Raw genomic sequence first — 14148 nt, 5'->3', positions numbered from 1 at the left:
AAGAATATGTAATAATATCAGAGAGTGTGATCTGGGAAGATGGGAATGAATTGGACCTAGATCTATGCCAGGTCCAATCTGGACTGGTTTTGAGCTCTCCCTTCACATCTGCCTTTTGTGGCAGGAAAACATCATGGATCTTGGGCAAAGAAGGCTTGCTGACCCTTGCTACAGGTCAAAATCACTGCCCAATGACTTTGAAAACAGTTTGTGCTCTATAAAGGCTTCGGACAGGTGATCTGGAGAGCTAGAGCTGTGAAACAGATTATAACGGAGAGTGGGCAATATTCTGGTGTAAATTAGCTGTGCTCCATCCAACCCAGAAGGACTTTGCCAGTGTGAAGCAGTGAACAGTGTCAGGAAGCTGAGTGGTGTGGAAGCTCCAGGGGTGACTGGGAAATGTCTGGGGTTGTAACTTTCAACACAAAGCAGAACATATAGTCTGAATTTCCTTGCTACCCTGCGCTGAATCTGCTCCCTCCAGTGGAAGCAGCTCTGCTGCCTACAGGATCACTGGCAGCTGGAAAAGTCTGCAGGGGAGGGAAGGTGTTTGCACAGCTGTAACATGGTCAAGCTGAGCTCAATCTCTCAGTCACCTGTGTCCAAATGAGGAGAAAGAGAAAGCACTCCAAGGCAAGTTCTGTGATGTCCCCTGTTGTTGTTGCTCTGCCTGGTCCCAGGTGCTTAGTTCCAGCCTGTAGCTCAGCCATCAGGTTTATAACTTGGCATTTCTTCTCGCCGTTCAGCTGGATACTGCATCTGGGTTCAGTGACATCTCTGTCTAGACATATGAAAGCTGCTGTAGCATGGCTGACTTGGGCTGTAGTATCCCTGAGTGCAGCATGGACGGGGAGATGTGCATTGTCCTACTGAAGGCTTGCCCCATTCCTGCCACTGATCCAGGAGCAGCAGACTAGGCAGAGGGTACAGCCCAGGAAGGGATTTGGAGGGAGTCTTTAGCTGGGGTTTCCAAAGACAAGCCCAGGTCTTCCCTTGCAATTAACAGAGTTTGTTGGGAACAAGACATTTCACATCCGCTCAAGACCTGGAAAACCATGAAATACAAAAAATAGCTGACATCAGCCATAAGGACTAGGGATGAGGGGATGGCCCTGCACAGTTGAAGACTAGTATTTTCTCCTGCCAGCCCTCCACAACCCTGGTGTCCAGGTCCCTTCTGGTCCATAGGCTCTGGCACCGTCATGTTCTCAGCAGGCTGCCCACATGTCTCTCCCAGCAATAGCACAAGAGTGAGATCCAACCCAGCAGGTCCCTGGCACGGGCCCTCCCAGCTCAGCCCACAGACTGCTTCCAGGAGGACTTTGCCAGCAGCAGCATGTGAACAAAGTGGTGGCTGCACATGGTGAGATGTCAGATGATGCCAAAAAAAAGGGATCTTGGAGGAGGGATTACAGTGCTGTGCTGCTCCTTTGGTGCTGACGGGAGAAGCATCACACAGAAGTTGCAGGCACTGACAGGGACCCTGCAGCCAGCTGAGTTCTCTGCAAGGCCAGCTCAACTACTCTCAGGGCTGGCCAGGCACTGGAAAGGATCCTGGACTGCAGTGCTGTGTCCCTGTGGAGCAATGCCCAGTGTGTCTCCCTCTGTAGCACCTACGGGGCCCTCTACTGCTACAGAGGTGCTGCAGCTGGCTCTGTGGGAGAAGCAAGCCTGAAAAAAGGATGACCTTGCCACATGAAGTGATGTTCTCACCCCTGATAACTCCTTTGGGACTCTCCTGTTAATCCCCAAACCAGCCTGGAGCATCACAGGACTAATCTAAGGTCAATCCTGCAGAAACACCTGTCTAAAGGCACCAGTCATGATGGAGGGCAGTGCGTGGCCCCTTGTCTCCTCAGGGTGAAGAGCAATTCGGTGGAGTGTATCTCTGGCAGGTCTAATTATATGACAGTAGTGAGATGTACTAGGGGGCTTACAAACCCCATGAGCATGGCAGACTCTTGCCCTTGTATCAAAAAGCAAAACCAGGATCCCCTTTTGGGATGAATAACTGGAAAATATTGCATCCAGCAATTTGTGTTGGTTGCAGTCTGACCCACATTGGTGCAGGTATTTTTCTCAACCATAGTTTTGGTGATGGGTAATATTCTGCTTTTCCTGGGTGGATAATCAGAGAGCTTGTCCTGATTCCTGAGAGCATCTCAGAACTGGGTCTGGCATGGTTTGAAAACCAGCTGAATTTCTGCAAGAGCTGAGACTAGACTGGATGTAATGGCCCAGTTGGCTGAGATAAATTGCTTAGTTCAAAACAACACCAAACCCAAAGGAGTAACCAGGAAAATAAGCTATGTTATGGATTTAAAAACCAGGGATTCGTGCAATGTGAGGGATGATAGTTGAGGAGGTTTGCCTTTGATCATATATATTTCTGCAGTGAAAAGGCAAAAGCCAAAAAAAGAAAGGGAAAAAGCAGAAGAGGTGGAATTTGGTTCAAAGACACCATTCATTCATCTAGTGACACAATAACTCTTGTGTGAATATGAAGATTGCAAAATCACAGCCAGGTCTGAGTGGGGAGGTGATGGGATGGCAGGCTCTCCAAGCCCTGAGCTGCTGATGAACCAGGACACTGTGTCTCTGTAGGCTTCCTCTGGCCTCTCAGAAAGACTTTTGGGTGCAAGCTGGCAGCATTGAACTACCAAAAAATGGCAGCTCCCTGCCACTGTGGGACTCGATGTTGCTGGTTGAAGTACTGGGGAAGTTGCTCAAGGCTGATGAGGGGTGTTCTCTGAGGAAGAGAAAGGCATCGTCTTTCCATGGAGCATCCAAGCAGGTTAGGTAGCAGGAATGGCTGGGATCTGTGGGCCACAGAGGGATCTTCCAGAATCTGGAACACTCTGGATAGCAAATGCTGAAATGACGGTACCAAAAATCTAACTTGGTGGTGGTGAACTTGGAGTATCTCAGGACTGTCTGTATGACAGAGCCACTTGAGTTTGTTATTGGAAAGGCAGGAAAATTATCATGGAAATGCAGATCTCTGTATACTAGCAGATCTAATACTTGAGAAACAGGATATGGGACCGAAGTTTTCTTGAATCCCATGGCCTCAAAACACTCACTGTCTCCTGCACATTTGAAGAAAAGACCAACACTGCATAACATTTGCCTAACTGGAACCAGCTGGGTACATTAATGAAATAAAACACAAAAACAAAATGAAAAAGTATTGAGCAACTTTGGCTTAATGAACAAAAGCAGTTACATCTGGCGTTCCTCTCTGGCATGGGCAGAGAGGGAGGCAGGTGATGCACAGATTACAAGGTGAATGCAAGGTCGCTTTTCACTTGTCCCCAGTTTTGTTGGTGGGAAACCATACTGTGACAGGAGGAGCTCATGATAATCACTGCAATGGCATAGACAAGATGGAGGAAGACCTATCCTTATTTCCACATCTTTCTGAGTCCAGCCAGGAAATGAAGGAATTCAGCATGCCTGTCCACATCCTGTGCAAGGACAGGTCTTCCTCCACACTTTCCCCCTGCAACAGGCCCACACACATTGATTCACCCGTGTCCAATTAGTGGTGGGCATATTTTTAACCACCTACTGCCTAAGTGACTGGAGACATTTAAAGCAGATGTGCTGAAAAGCAAGGCATGTAACAAATAACATAGATAACTACAAAAAAATCCCAATAAGCAGATTGATGAGAGCCACAGGCACTTGAAATCCTTCATAAGATTTCCTGGCATGCAGAAAACTTCCCTTAAGACACTAGTAAATACATCTACCACCTTAAGAAAAAAGTCAGACGTGAACAGCTTCAGGCAGTATTGGGCAGTTTGGTGGTCTCCAACCCTTACAGTCCCCATCACAGTTCCTGTACTGACACTGACTTTCCCGCAGCTGGTTTGTAACCTTCACTGCCCTACAAGCAGTCTGAGATCTCAGGCTGTAGCAGCCCACTGTTAGAGTCTCTTCCATGCTCGTTGTTGCAGCTGGTCAGTGTAATGCAGCATCTGCTGTCCAGCTTTCTTTGAGAATGGGGTGGTGGTGCAGAAAAGCACATCCAAGTGCTGACTGCAGCTCAGGCTGTGCCATGTTGTACGAACCTCTGAAGTCATGCTTACCTGCTGCACTCAGTGCCGTGATCTGTCTATATCATCTGTAGTTTGCCAGATGCATCTGGTTACGATGTGGCATGGCGCAGTCTGACGCTCTGAAGAATTTATTACTAAAAGGGTATGCTCCTCTGTTATGTATCCTTAAGATGTGTTGGTGTGTATTTGTTCCATACGACTCAGTACTATACATACCAAATGCTATGTTCTAGGTTTATCATGTGAATTATCAATAATCCATTAAAAATATAAAAACCCAAACAATACGGAGCTTAATTAAATGAAGCAGAGCAAGCTTTTGTTTGAATCTGAGGGAGAAAGGCGTTTTCTCACAGATAGACAAATGCCTACGAAACTAATGGAAAACTGTCCTTTCCATGCCCATGTCACACTTCTGGTGATTTATCTGGAAGCTGTGGCCTGGCTGAAGCACCCCTGGCATGACCGCCTGTTTGCAGGGATATTAACGACAATGGGAGTGTGTCCCACTCCTTTCCACTGCCATCTCTTGTTCAATGGGATACTTTAGTCGCCTTTTCGATACTGTCCCATCAGGTAAGCTGTTAATAGGGACTGTACGATACCCGGGAACAGTCTTGCTCTCAAAGTAGATCTTCTCCACAGGAGAAGGAGATGGCAAGAGTAAGCTCTGTGGGATTACTTGAGTCAATGTCCTTCTCAGGCACTGTCATCTTCTATTTTGTCTGCTCCTCCACTGCCAATTGGTAGGGGCTATGAGCAGGCAGGTAAAGGAGTTAAATCCTTACAACTGTTTAATTTATGGACACTTTTACTATCCTTGTCTAATACTGATACTTAATTAGTACTGTCTCTGAGCAGATGATACATATCCCAGCTCACACAGTTCTGCAGCGGCTACACCACCTTGTTATCCATGCTGGAGCCTGCCCTGCCAAGTGCTCTGATGTTTCCACAGTGTCTTTCCCTTCTTTTTGTGTGTGTGTTATAGCTCTACACAATACTCCCGAAAACTTTTTAAACCATTGTCAACCTTCACGTTTTCTCACCAGTCCCCTTGCATCCTTCTTGTCACACCACATGTGGGACACATTGCACAGCTTCACAGGTCACCAGCAACTGGTGAAGTGTAACTTGGAAAGGACTGCCCTGGAGATCCAGGTACCAAGTATACCACATCCTCACCTTCTGCTCCAACCCCAACAGGTGATCCCGCGGCGGAGGAATGGTCCCCATGGAGCGTGTGTTCAACCACTTGTGGGGAGGGCTGGCAGACCAGGACAAGGTTCTGTGTGTCGTCTTCCTACAGCACTCAGTGCAGCGGCCCTCTCCGGGAGCAGAGACAGTGCAACAACTCTGCTGTGTGCCCAGGTGGGATGAGCACTTCATGTATGTACAGGCAGGAGGGGAAGGGAGATGCACAGAGGACTGACTGCCTGTGACGTCTCCACTGTGATATCTACTTGGAGGGAGATGGTTTTGGTTTCCTCTTCTTTCCCTTTTTATCCTAAAGCCTTATACAGAGACCTTTGCTAGACCAAGTACCATTAGATGGGCACTGGCCTTGCATGGTATGGACAATTCCATGCTGTCTAAAGGAAATAAACACAGTACATCTGCAAGGCAATTGCCCTTTGGGGTGTTTCCAAGCACGGGGCAGACTGGGAAAGAGCAGCACCAGATGACACTTTCCATTGGTCAGATGCCAACACTGGGCATACAGTTGCAAAATCAGCATGGAAGGCTCAGGCTGCTGGTATGTTTATGAATTGAGCCAGCCATTGTCTCTGTTTTCCTACTCCTGCCTCCACAATTTTGGTGAAAAAGTACAGTCTGGAGAGCCTGGACACTATTTTGAAGAATTCTGCTGCTAAACCGCGTTTGTTATTCATGATTACCAACCAGCAACATCATTGTTCAGAACCAATCTTACAATGGTGAAACCATCAAGCTGTTTTCCCATGCTCTTTGCTGCATCTCCTCCTCTAGTTATCTCTTATCATGCAAGATGCCTGGTGACAATTGCAAAATGTTAGATTTGAACACCCTTTCCTGACAGTGGTGGATCAGCCACTGTTAGCAACCGATGAAGGACTGGAAAAGTACCTGTATTTTTTTTTTTTTCCTGAAGCATTCTTGATTTTGCATTAGCTTCTCGGGTAAAGCTGGTAGGGATGAAGTCCCTTAAGAGAGATCAGTACATTCTTGTAACATTTGGCCTCTAGAGATTATAGTGACTAACCTTCCATAAATAACCTGACCAGATTAGATTACATTAGGTTAGACTGGAGAAGATTACATTAACATAGATTAGAAGGATTTAGATGTCTAATTCCAGGAGTTACCATCACTACTGGAGCATATTGCCCATACCATTTCGCTCTTCCAAGTCTCCCTAGCTTTGCCTCTATGGTGTCACTGACATATGATAGTAATTAGCAGCCAGACTACAGCTTTTCTGAGAGCTTGAAAATGCTATAGCCTTTAACAATTCAATGAGAAAATGTGTTGAGGGAGGTAAATAAAAGTATGAAGTGACAAAATGTTGGTGAAGTTACTTCCCAAAGGACGGTGGGTTTTTTGTTTCTCTCTAGCTAATTGCATCTTTTGCTCAAAAAAACGCCTTTTTGTCTTGGCTCAAAAATCTGAAAAAATATGGTCCATTAGAAGTGTGTTGTGATTTATTTCAGATATACTGGAAAGTAACAGATACAGATACAGTAACAGATGTTATATTCCTCTTGCACATTTTGGGTTAGTTTGTTCTTGGCCTTTCCACACTCACTTCTCACATGCTGTTTATTCTGGGTGGGAAGACGCTGTGCTCTGTGGGCTCACTCACTTCTCCAGACCTCCTTTGGAAAGGAAACTTACTTCTTCTTCTGCTTTGATTGCAGTTCATGGCACCTGGGATGAGTGGTCTCCATGGAGCTTGTGCTCTTCCACGTGTGGGAGAGGGTACAGGGATCGGACCCGTACATGCAAACCCCCGCAATTTGGTGGGAACCCCTGCGAGGGCCCGGAGAAGCAGACAAAATTCTGCAACATTGCACTTTGCCCAGGTAAGGCAGTTAGAGATTCAAAGCCTTCCCTCCAGCAGGTCTCCCCATCTCCAAAGAAGCCCGTACGTGGCTCATCGAGTGGGTCTGTAGCTGCCTTAGCTGAATCAGCACACAGTCGATCTGTCCTAAAGAGGATCCTCTATAAGGAAAGAGAACATTGGAGGAGCAACCTAGAGGTGCTTGCTGGGATTATTCAGGTGAACGTTGTCTTAGATTTGCTCAGTGTAATAACTTCCAGAGGGCACATTGTATGGAATGGATTTGGACTGGCTCAGCTATCACTACCATTTCCAAGAACATCTTAACTTTCTCAACTGTTATCTCCAGTGAATAGTTTTTAAAAAAAAAAAACTAAAAGTGAAAAGATATTTTGCCTGGATGGGCTCGTTATTGTGATGGAATTAATTGCTTTACTTGTTAAAAATATACGTGCATTAATTCACTATACACGCAAGCTTTCTGTGTACCTGATCCTGCTTTGGGTGGTGAAGTGAACTAAGAGACTCATGAGAGCCTTCCATGACATATTTTAGTACTTTTAAGTACCTTTTCCTTATCCATGGATTTCACTTCCAAATGTCTTTCCCCAAGTTCTTCTTTGAAACACCAGAAAGAAACCTCAAGATAAAATGGCTTTGAACACTGGAAATCCACTAGAATTCTTCGCTTGAAGAAGACCTGTTCTGCATTTACCACAGGGTCCCCATTAATTTAACTTAGGGTGTCCTGGTGAACATGATCTGAATGCAAGGGAGCTCCCCAACACTCCCTCCCTCTCCCAGGGTAATGTCAACTGACATTTTTCCAGTTCAATGAGAATCATTATGAGACATTATTATATCCCCAGAGGAGGAGAAGGATTGTGGGAGTGACAAGAACTTTGTGAAAACATTTGTGAGAAGCCTCCTGGCATTTCCCACCAGTTTTCACCCCAAGTAACTATCCTTGGATTTCTGGCTGAGGTCCAGAAGACTCTACTCGGAACAAGAACCTCCGAGACACCAAATTGCCTCTGTCATCAACAACAAATTGAAGAACTCAGATCTGGCATTGCTTGGGCAATAAAGCATACCCTGAGTTAACACTGATCCATAATTAATTTAAATACAAATAAATATGTGGATACACTGCAGCGAACAAAACAGTGGTGGAAAACACAAGCAGCCCAACTACAAGACTTCATCTCTAATTAATGCCACAAAGGCAATCAGTGGCTTTGCAGTGCCAAATGAGTGCAGCATTGGGGAACTCATTGAAGCACAACAATGGGTGCTGCTCAGTGTTTGACATACCAGACAGTCGTATAGCTTATTACCGCCCCACTCTGAGGATTTATTACTACAACTGATAAAAATCCTCTGATGCAGGGACAACAGAGCTATTTTTCCTCTGGAGCAGTAGATCTCACAGGCTGAGCTCAAAGTCCTTCGGAGAGAAAGAACGGGGAAAACAATGCCAGTCTCTGCATAGACTACACCAGCCAGACTCCAAAGAACATTTTTAATAGACTCATGCTGCAATGTGACAACGGCATTGAGCAGCCTTTGCTGCAGCTGTGATGGAGAGCCTCCAGCATCTTGCCTAAGAGACACGTCAGTGCATATGGCTGGAGGTGCAACACGGCCATCTCTGTTTCTCTATTTCTCAAACATCTTTGAAATTATAGTTTATGAATAAATAATCTCTCATCTCGAAGGAAATGACCTGTTCCCTATCCCCCAACGAATGAGCAATTTATGGATGTGGCGCTCTTTTGTTTTCCCACCTCCAAATGCTCACAGTTGTGGTAAGCTTCCAATCAAACACTGCCACAGCAGCACGTAGGGCTTTGGTCAATTCAAGCTTTTTGATAAAGGCAACTTTTTTGGTAAATGCAACTTTTACTTCGGTAAATGCAGTCTTACTTTTCCAACACAGAGGAATGTTAATGATGGTCAGTCGCTGTCAGTTCATGAAAAATAGCAGCATGACCTTCAGTCAGAAAATCCACACCAATTTATACCTGCTAGGATATGTTTCCTGAAGGTTTGGATCATTTCCAGAGAGGAATCACCTGTCAGTTACCACTTCTTGCACTTCACCTCCTTGGGATTGATAGGCACTGACATGATGCCTTGAATTTATGCACGATGAAAACATCGAGCTTAGATTGCTAAAAACAAGCACCTTTTGAAAGTACCTTTATGCCTGCCTGATTTTTCACACTTTCTGAGCTCACGTGACCCCCTCTGAGTTAACAGTTGCTCATTTGGATGTTTCTGACTTTTTTTACATGTCTGAAAACAAAAAGCTGCTCAAGTGCAACGGGGATTATTCAGGGCTGTTCAAGGCCTTGCAGATTACACAGGGGACCATGCTGTGTATATTTTTCTTGGACTGACAAACAATTCCAAAGAAAATGAGCTTCAAACTACAGCAACGTGATTTGAGCCAGAATTCAAACTTTTCGTGGATTCAGGTTATTTTCCTGAGTGAGAGCTAGCAACTAGTGAGAGGTAAACAGAGCATGATGACCGCTGCTAATGAGAAAAAAGTGCTCCAGAAATAGCAGACTGGGGGATGGATCTGTTGATCAGGGACCAATTAGGGTGTAACTGCCACACTGGAGAATGCCTCACACTGTACCACGTTAATAAGCTGCATTCATTTTTCTCTCCAACCCGGTCACTATCAGAATCTCTCTTCTCCCTCCCTCCACTATTTAATTACCAAAGACGCTGTCGTGCAGAGATATATCAAGCATGTCAGTGTTAATTCAGCTGTGAAAGAAGTATATTGACCACATATGTGCACTCTGCTCACAGTCTCCTGTTGGACCACACCTTTGCTCTGAACATTTCCCGGCTAGCAGCGTGAATTTCTGTGAATAACACTGTGATTCAAGTTTCTGCATGTGCCTTAATGAAAAGCAGGGTATGTGGGTGCTTGAGAAAGTTCCCTACCTGCAGACTCGTGCATTGCTTTCATGAAAAATGGATTCCTTCAAAAAGTGCTGATTGCCCAAAATGGAAAATGTCATGGTAACGTATTGATTCCTTCAAAATTTTCAGTGAAAACATAATCCATGCTCTTTGTTTTGATGTTATGTTGTAATCGGCAATATTAATAGTTTTGGCTTTTATGTTAGAGTGTGCAATATCAATAATTTTAACTTCTATGGTGTAATGTAGAGTGTGGACATAAAAATTGAAATGTTACGCCACTTGCACACTGCCAGGCCATACACATCAGTCAGAGGTTACAGAAGTTCCCAACAAATTACCATTGTTTCTGTTGTCTGAACTTTTTCTTGATGGCCCTTGCCCTCTCTCACACTTCATGACTCCATTTTGCCTCAGTCCCTTATAGGCAAAGGCCAGAGACTCTTGCACATGCCTCCTTCCAGTGGGAGCGATTTTCACATTCAGTTTTGTTATCTCTCTTTGGGCCACTCAGTGGACGGCAACTGGAATGAGTGGTCGAGCTGGAGCTCCTGCTCTGCCTCCTGCTCCAACGGTACCCAGCAGCGGACGAGGGAGTGCAATGGACCCTCCTATGGGGGAGCTGAATGCCAGGGACACTGGGTGGAGACCAGGAACTGCTTCCTACGCCAATGTCCAGGTCAGCGACCAATGACTTTTTCTTTCTCTTGGGTCATTCTTCTCTGCAGTCCCAGGCAGGCTGTTGTAAAATTTTTCTTTTGGGGAGACTTGCACAGTTCTCATCAATAATGAAGTAAATAAGGTGGTTGTGGATCATACCAACAGACCATGCAAGCCAAAATCCATGGTTGGCAAATGCTCCAGGAGACCCTAGAGAGGTGAGAGATTACCCACAGGTCTGTCTAACCTTACATACTAGTTTTCAGCACATGTTTTAAAAAAACAAACAAAATATCAATGAAACCCTTTCCATGACTTCACTTTTGCTTCAATGTTCCTCCTCTTTTTTTTTTGTTCTTCACCTACCAATTCACCACTCCTAGTTACAGTTGAAGCAAACAGGGAAGCGACCACTGTTGTATCACAGCTTTGAACCTTGTCTGTGGCAAGGTCTGGCACAATAAAGCCTTGATTCATGCCTGTCTAAGACATGTCATTTACTTTACTCATCTAACTGCGTCTTAAAATAATAACAATAACATTAACAGCAATAATAATAATAGTGGTAATAATTCCTACTGCTCTAGCTATTGTAGCCAGTGCCTTACACTCAGAATAATCACCTTCTTTTCATGCCATGGACCATGGGATCCAGGAGACCCATTTCATGCAGGAGAAGCAATGGAAGTTGAAACAGATACGAGATCACACCTAGCACCAGAAATCTGCATTTCTCAAAATGACACCAGCACAGTAGAGTTGCAGGTGCAGTTTTGTCCTTTCTGTGCAGAAGTATTGGGGGAGGCTATTGCAAAGGACTAACTGGCCCAGCTGGTGTGGAAAACATTCTGATCTGGAAACAAAACTTGAGCATCTAGAAGTTTTCAAGATTGATCCGTAGCTGATTTTTCTTGCCATGCTTTTCCTGGCCCATTCCCTGGATCTCCCTGGGCGCTCCATCGCTGGTAGACCATAGGACTGAGAAAGAGTGGGCCCCTGAGATGGACAGGGTCTTTCTCCACTTTCTGAGAGAACATGGACCACCAGAAACATCTCAGTTCTTTCAGCCACTTCTCATAACTTGGTCAGGTGAGCAAGTATTGTTCTCTCCAGCCCACAAACATAGAAGCCAGTAGTTCTTCAGCCTGGTATACCTGTTTTCTCAAGGAACCCCTGCCCTCTCTGGTAGCATCACCATCTGTAGCAGAGTATATGCAGTATTTAACACAGGTATTGGTCTTTCCCACATGGTCTATAGTAGGTTTTGGTATTTAAATATCTCACTCCTTTGCAATTTATCGAGATCTTCATAGACAAAAAGGGCCTCACTCTTTCCTAGACAACCTTGTTCGACTGATTTCAGAGTTAGCTACCAAAGCAATGTTGGTCATGTATTCCATTGCATACAGTATCACCAAAGAAAGCACCAGAGGTTGGTTATGTCCTTCTTCTTTGATAATTTTCTTCTGGAAGAAGAAGAAGAGAGAAATCCCCCACCCTTCCAAAATAAGTTATTCAACTGAAGATGATGTGTTAACTCCTAATTACAACCCAAATGGTAATCAGGAGACTCAGGTTCTTGCTCTAGTTCTGTCACTGAGTTGTTGTTTCTCATTTGTGATGCAGCAGAGGAGAATGTTTCCTTACCTTGCAGACTTGTTGTGAGGGCTAATTAACATTTGTATAGTGCTTTGATAAATGCCATTGTTAATGTAAAAGAAGTAACATTTTGATAAATGCCATAGTTAAGGTAAAAGAAGTAGCATTTCCACCGAATCTGTAAAGATGTAGGGAGAAGGTACAATGGGATGACACAACATCCCAGACCTCTTTCCAAGGCACATGAATGAACAATGCAACAGCTGGAGGGAGCTTTATTTGATATTTCTTCACATTTTTTTTGCCCAAGGGCTCTGCTGGCCTTTCTAAATCCCTGGGCCAGATCTTCTCTAGGAGGTCCATTTTCACATATACGTTGCACATCCCAGTCAAACTCAAGCTATGGACTTTGGCTGGCAGACACGGCTGCCAAGCAGGTTGAATCCTTACCCACCTGAAAAGTGTTCATGAGAACAGCCTCAAATCTGAGCCCAAGAAAAGTTAGGGCTGTTTTTGCAGGGGATGAGGATACTGAGGAGAAACAGAAGAACACCCTCCAATTATTAAAGGACTGCTGCAATGGGAAAGAGCACACACTGGTTTCATGTTGTTTTGGTTTCGGCTGCCGCCGGCAACAAAAGCGCCACGCGGCCGCCCCTCCCCCCGCCGGCGTGCGGAGGAGAATGGAAAGAAAGAGGCAGAAACTGGTGGGTCGGGATAAGGGCAGTTTAACAGAACAGCAAAGAGAGGGAAACAGGAACAACAACGATACAAATAAGGAGAAAACACAACCACGAACCGTACAACAGCCGCTCTCCCGAAACCGGACCGGCGCTGCGCCCGCCCAAGCCGCGAGAGCCTTCCCGCCGCACCGCCCCCCCCACCGGAACCCAGCGTGACGTCACATGGTATGGAATACCGGGCTCTGTATGGCCAGGTGGGGTCAGCCCCCACCCCCCGGCTGTGCCCCTTCCTGGATTCCGGTGAAAATTAACCCTGTTCTGGCCAAACCCAGGACACATGTCTGTTGAGGATCAAAGATCCAAAGCTGGACACCTTCTTTCCCATCGAACCACGCTCTACTCATCCTATGTTCCAGTGCTCACCTTGGGACCTTGCCTCCTTCTGTTGCAGATTATGTTTGGGACATGACAGATTGTTTCTCTCCTCTTTTTTGTCTCCAGTGGATGGAAAGTGGCAGGCCTGGGGAGTGTGGGGCAGCTGCACCACCACATGTGGAGGTGGAACTCAACGACGTGACCGTGTGTGCTATGGACCCTTCTTCGGTGGAGAGACATGCCAGGGTCCCAAGGAAGAGTACAAGCAATGCAATGACAGGAAGTGTCCTGGTATGTACCCTAGACCCCTCACGCTTTCCTTTGCATGGAGGGGATAGGGATTTTGGAAAGAGTGTCCTGTGTCACAGACCTGAATGCAACAAGTTGTGATCTAGTTGGATCCTAACAGTAAGCCAGGCACAAGATTTAATTCAAGCGTTTGATTTAAATCTTGCCCAAACCAGTGTAACCAAGATGATTTCAGTGAATGTTTGGTAAGTCCTAGCAGTCTAACCTTAATGTTTTTCACCTTTTCACTAGCATAGAGTCGTAAGAGGAAAAGACACACTGATAGCAAAAACTGGTATCAGAGTCTCAAGTCCATGAAGTAGTCGAGTATTGATGATGCTGCAGGGGTTTCCCACCCTTTACCTAGCCTCCGCGAGATTTGCACACTACTTAATTTTTAAAAAAGACAGATGTGTCTACATCTGTCAGAGTCTTACCCAATCTCACTGTTCTCCAGCTACAGCTATGGGAGCAGCATCCATTTGAGAAAAAGGGT

At 45.4% G+C, this 14148-nt stretch overlaps 1 protein-coding gene across 14 annotated transcripts in view; it reads left to right on the top strand.

The window, feature by feature from the left end:
* The window catches only part of ADGRB1 (adhesion G protein-coupled receptor B1), a 289625-nt gene that overhangs the window by 133821 nt on the left and 141656 nt on the right, over nt 1-14148 (top strand). For 11 of the 14 annotated variants that reach the window (XM_075415464.1, XM_075415467.1, XM_075415462.1 and 8 more), the window contains 4 exons: nt 5271-5435; nt 6962-7127; nt 10554-10726; nt 13491-13655. In XM_075415464.1, coding sequence (XP_075271579.1) covers nt 5271-5435; nt 6962-7127; nt 10554-10726; nt 13491-13655 — 669 coding nt within the window. The remainder of the gene's footprint in view (nt 1-5270; nt 5436-6961; nt 7128-10553; nt 10727-13490; nt 13656-14148) is intronic. The other 3 variants (XM_075415468.1, XM_075415463.1, XM_075415457.1) reach the window with 1 other exon arrangement.

Source organism: Opisthocomus hoazin, chromosome 3 (assembly GCF_030867145.1).
Source record: "Opisthocomus hoazin isolate bOpiHoa1 chromosome 3, bOpiHoa1.hap1, whole genome shotgun sequence".
Classification (NCBI taxonomy): domain Eukaryota; kingdom Metazoa; phylum Chordata; class Aves; order Opisthocomiformes; family Opisthocomidae; genus Opisthocomus; species Opisthocomus hoazin.
This window is presented reverse-complemented; position numbering and strand designations above follow the sequence as displayed.